Source organism: Engraulis encrasicolus, chromosome 7 (assembly GCF_034702125.1).
Source record: "Engraulis encrasicolus isolate BLACKSEA-1 chromosome 7, IST_EnEncr_1.0, whole genome shotgun sequence".
NCBI classification, from domain to species: Eukaryota; Metazoa; Chordata; class Actinopteri; order Clupeiformes; family Engraulidae; genus Engraulis; species Engraulis encrasicolus.
The window spans coordinates 42,541,884-42,546,883 of NC_085863.1; the positions used below are offsets into that span (position 1 = coordinate 42,541,884).

Here is a 5,000-nt window from a genome sequence, read left to right on the forward strand (position 1 = left end):
AAAGATCTTTAAAGGGACACTGTGCAGGAAATGGTCAAAAAAGGTACTGCAACTATGCTGCTCATTGAAACTGTGTCACCTATTGCCAAATTTGACCTTTTCATGAAAGTTTACAAAGTAATAAACTAATATTTTCTAGTATGGCCCAAGTAAAGTCATTTTTGCAGCTAAAAATGGCTATTTCTGGAAATTCAAAATGGCGGACCATGGAGAAGATCCCCCGTTTTCATGTATGAAAAGTGCAATTTTTCCAGTCATAATGAATACTTAGAATTTGATGCTGGTGGTAAGTATTCATGAAAAAGGCAACATTAGTGAATGGGCAGCATGAATTCTGGAAATAAACAACTAAAAATCTCACACAGTGTCCCTTTAAATATATAAACTAAGGTGGACAGATACGATCTACAGAGCAGTGGTGTAGTCTACGTAGAACGCGGGTATACGGAGCATACCCACTTCTAACTTACAGGGATTTCAGTATACCCAATTAAAATTGATTGATCCATTGTTTTGAATAGCACTAATATATACAGTATACCCACTTAAAAAATGCTCAAATATACAGTATACCCACCATAAAAAAGTAGACTACACCACTGCTACAGAGTGTAAAATACATAATAAACACATCTGTGCTTCCTAGTGGAGTGTAACAGTTGAACAGCAGAGAGTTACCTGTATACCTTTGATGTGCCTGACCCCCGTCAGGTGTTGTCGTGGATCCACCCAGAGACGCAGGCGGCCATTATCCGCTGTGGGCAGCCCCAGGTGGGCCACGCCGACCGCCGCTGCAAGGAGGACGAGCGCTACTTGCAGACCATCCTGGACGCCAACGCACAGTCGCACAAGCTCACCATCTTCGATGCCCGCCAGAGCAGCGTGGCAGACACCAACAAGGTACCTCTGCGATTACTAGTGTTCGTACCACCACCACTGGTACTATAACTACTACTGCTACCACAGTACTATTACTACTACTACTACTAATACTACTACTCCTAAAATGCTTGGCAGAAAACGGTTCCCCACCCCTGCCCCCATTGTGAAGCTGAACACGTCAATCTATCCACATACGGTACATATGTATATTAATACATTTTAATTAGAGATGCACCGGTTCCGGATCCGGCAGGATAATAGGGTTATTCATAGGATCCGGGTCCGACAGGATCTTAAGCAGTGCATCTGGTATCCGGCATGTAACCAAAAAATCAGGGTCTGGTGCATCTCTAGCCTAGGCTTTTCAGTCAGTCTTTCACAACCCCAATCACTGCATGGAGTGAAAGCCCTTTGGAAGCGGCCATTGCAGGCAGTGTGGCAATAAGCCAATGAGTCTAAAAAATAGTAATAACGTAATAAAAAGGGCCCACGTGTGCGAGTAGACTATATGTTTCAACGCTTTTGTAGGATCCGGTATCCGGTTCCGGATCCGGCAGGATCTTAAGCAGTGGATCCGGTATCCGGCAGGATCCTAAAAAACAGGATCCGGTGCATCTCTAATTTTAATACAGAGTTCAAATGTGGTAGGAAATCTTTATCAATGATGGCAGTTCAGAAAACACTGCACACTAATTGCTGTTCTTTTTTCTTGTTTTATTTATTGTTCCCAATAAATGAAATGTGAAAAAGAACAGTAATCTGTGTGCAGTGTTTTCTGAACTTCCATATTTGAATACATTTGTTTCAGAGCTAGGACTTAAAACGATTATTTTAATTAATTAACTAGACAAACATTGACACGATTTAAAAATACCTCATTTTAATCACACTATGATATAGTTAAGTAGTTCTGCATTAGACCAGTGGAGGGCAGCATTATGCTTGATGGTGTGCAGCCTGCTGAAATTGATTTGATTCCTCTCTTCTTTTTGCCATCAGCTGTTGATAAATCAACAAAGTCTGTTATAACCTCTGAAGCAACAGAGAGATGTTTTCTTATAGTCAGGGTTTACAATGTTCCGAATATACTTGAAATTTTTATATTGTATTTTTATAAAAGAAATATTACTGTTTACAGGTCTACCTCTACTTATACCTGAAAAATGCACTGGCCTGTTGATCTTGGTTAATTACCACATTGAACAAAATAAACAATATTTTGTTGATTAAGCTTATGAATTGCTAGTATTCAAAACCCATGTGAAAAACATACTTCTCACTGTGCTCAAGTCAGACATTTATAAGCAATTACAGTTTTTCTCGATTGGCTTGGCTAATTTCTCGAAACTGAGATGACGTTCTCAAAACAACACGGACAAATCTCCAAACCAACTTGCAATTTCCCACAACAGAATGGCATTTTTCATTGCTTTCATCAAATTTCAAATGCTTTGTACATGTCTCAAATGTTTAGTACATCTCGGCAGATGGCTATGTACAAGTACCCTACAGTTGACACATTGAGCATACATTTAGCACATTTTCCAAATGAATTGACCTTTCTTATCTAAACGAATTAGACAATTCTCAGTGTAATGGTTGCCCTCCCCAAAACATGTCAGCATGATTTCATTGTATGAGTCATCATATGCAAAGTAGTCTACACAATTGTCAAAACAGTCAAGAACATAATATTTTAAGAATTTCTTTACTGTAAACAGTAAATTCATGACAGTGTTCAACAGTTGGCCACATGGTATTGTAACTTTACTAGTTTGTAGAAAATAATTTTACAACTGTGTATACTACAGTTTCCTCTGTTATTTGGCTAATTTCTTGACATTTTTTCAAACGGCATTCTGTGGAAGGAATTTAGTTTCGACACACGGGTAAACTGTTTTTGGAGTGATATGAGCAAGTGATGAGGATCCATGTAGTTATGCTGAACCATCCAGTTTATTTTGACAGAAAGGCTAAATGAATGCAAATGAGCCAAAGCAATTGAGAAGGATCTATACCATTTTGATGGTACTGAACATTTATGTGGGAGAAGGTCTAGTGCTGATTCTAGAATGAGCTGTTTTGGGAGGTATATGACATTTTGCTAGTTATCTGATCTGTTGTGCAGAAGTGTAGGAATGTTTAGCCAAATGACCCAAAATGTATAGAAATGTCATCTCATTTTCAAGAAATTAGCCAAACCAATCGAGAAAAACTGTAAGATGCGATCAATTCCTATGAATTAATGTCAAAGCTCTAGCTAATGTTAATAATTTTCTTAATCGAGTCCCAGTACTGATTTTTATCTATGTATGTACACCAACTTGTCTTTGCATCCCGCTAGGCTAAAGATGGGGGCTACGAGAGCGAGAGCTTCTACCCCAATGTGGAGCTGAACTTCCTGGAGATCCCCAACATGCACGTGATGCGCGAGTCCCTGAGGAAGCTGAAGGAGGTGGTCTACCCAGACATAGACGAGGCACGCTGGCTATCAGCTGTGGACGCCACACACTGGCTGGAGTACATCAGGGTGAGAAAGAAATACACCCCATTAAACAGTCTACCCCACCATAGACGACTACCACTGGCCCTCAGCCATAGACACACTGCCTGGAGTACATCAGGGTGAAAAATACATAGATTACAAACAGTTCATCCAATAGATAACCACCACTGGCACTCAGCCATAGGCACCACACACTGACTGGAGTACGAGTAAGAACGGGGCAGAGGGTGGTCTTAGGTAGAGGGGCAAGGAAGGAGGTGGTCGACCCTGATATAGACGAGGCACACTGGACTCTACCCCTTACATACCGTCACCACTGGCTGGTGCGGTGTGTATCGCCGACCGGCTGGAGTCTGGCAAGACGTCGGTGGTGGTGCACTGCAGTGATGGCTGGGACCGCACGGCACAGCTGACCTCTTTTACCTCCCCTCTCCTGCACCTCCTCTCTCCTCTTCTGGGTTCTCCTTCTCCTCTTTGATACCCCCTCTTCTCCTCCTCCTGCCATACAGTTGCTGTTGGCTGGTGCGGTGCGTATCGCCGACCGGCTGGAGTCTGGCAAGACGTCGGCCGTGGTGCACTGCAGTGATGGCTGGGACCGCACGGCACAGCTGACCTCCCTGGCCATGCTGATGCTGGATGCTCACTACCGCACCCTGCGCGGCTTCCAGACGCTCGTCGAGAAGGAGTGGCTCAGCTTCGGACACCGCTTCGCATCGGTGGGTGTGGCGGACTGGAGGACTCCGGAAGGCCGTCAGGGAGAATTTTCAGTGGTCATTTTATTTGAACCCATTTTAGCCTGGAGCGACATATACGTTGCATTCAGACTAGGTTTTTTAAAATAAAAATATGTGGGTATCTTATAGCTGAATGAACACATTCTAATGCAAAAAAAATCTTAAAAGTTGTTTTTTGCTATTGAAAGGACTGTTTATATGCATGGGAAACTACATTGGGAAATATTATTTATCAGTTTTTATATTAGTTCTGAGGTTTTTATAGTTTTTGAAATACAATATGGTTGTAGCCATGCTCAATATTGCAAATTGCTGTAATTTAGAACCATGTTATGGTTAGCCATCCAGCTGTGATGTTTCTTTTGAACTTCTCTGTGTTTCTGTCTGTTCCTCAGCGGGTGGGACATGGAGACCAAAACCATGCCAACTCTGAGCGCTCTCCACTATTCGTTCAGTTCATGGACTGCGTATGGCAGATGACCAAACAGGTGGGTTCACCCATAGGGCTCTGCCTTTGGACAGCGCCATGTATAAAGCCTATCCATGGCTCTGCCTTTGGAGGTGTTACACTGACCTCTAACAACATTTTGTGGAATAAATTGGGCTAAGTGAGCTAGTGGAGTTACTCCGACTGTGGCTTAAGAATGACTGTTTATGCACAAATTGAGTATTTGAATGTCATTTTATCTGAGGCTGGTTAAATAATATACTATCAGTCCATGACTAGAAAGTTATATTACTACATGACTCTATGTAACATACTGGCATAGAAAGTTGGACCACGTTTTATCATTGTAGATAAATCTTTCTGGAATATAGTTGTAATCATGATATGTCAATTTGTAACATATTAATAAACTATAATGTATTCTTTCTGT

The 5,000-nt window shown here is 41.7% G+C and overlaps 1 protein-coding gene across 2 annotated transcripts in view; it reads left to right on the forward strand.

The window, feature by feature from the left end:
* Window positions 1–5,000, forward strand: part of mtmr1b (myotubularin related protein 1b) — a 22,900-nt gene that overhangs the window by 14,546 nt on the left and 3,354 nt on the right. For both annotated transcript variants that reach the window (XM_063203608.1, XM_063203610.1), the window contains exons 9-12: window positions 712–900; window positions 3,227–3,412; window positions 3,898–4,104; window positions 4,518–4,610. In XM_063203608.1, the coding sequence (XP_063059678.1) occupies window positions 712–900; window positions 3,227–3,412; window positions 3,898–4,104; window positions 4,518–4,610 (675 nt within the window). The remainder of the gene's footprint in view (window positions 1–711; window positions 901–3,226; window positions 3,413–3,897; window positions 4,105–4,517; window positions 4,611–5,000) is intronic.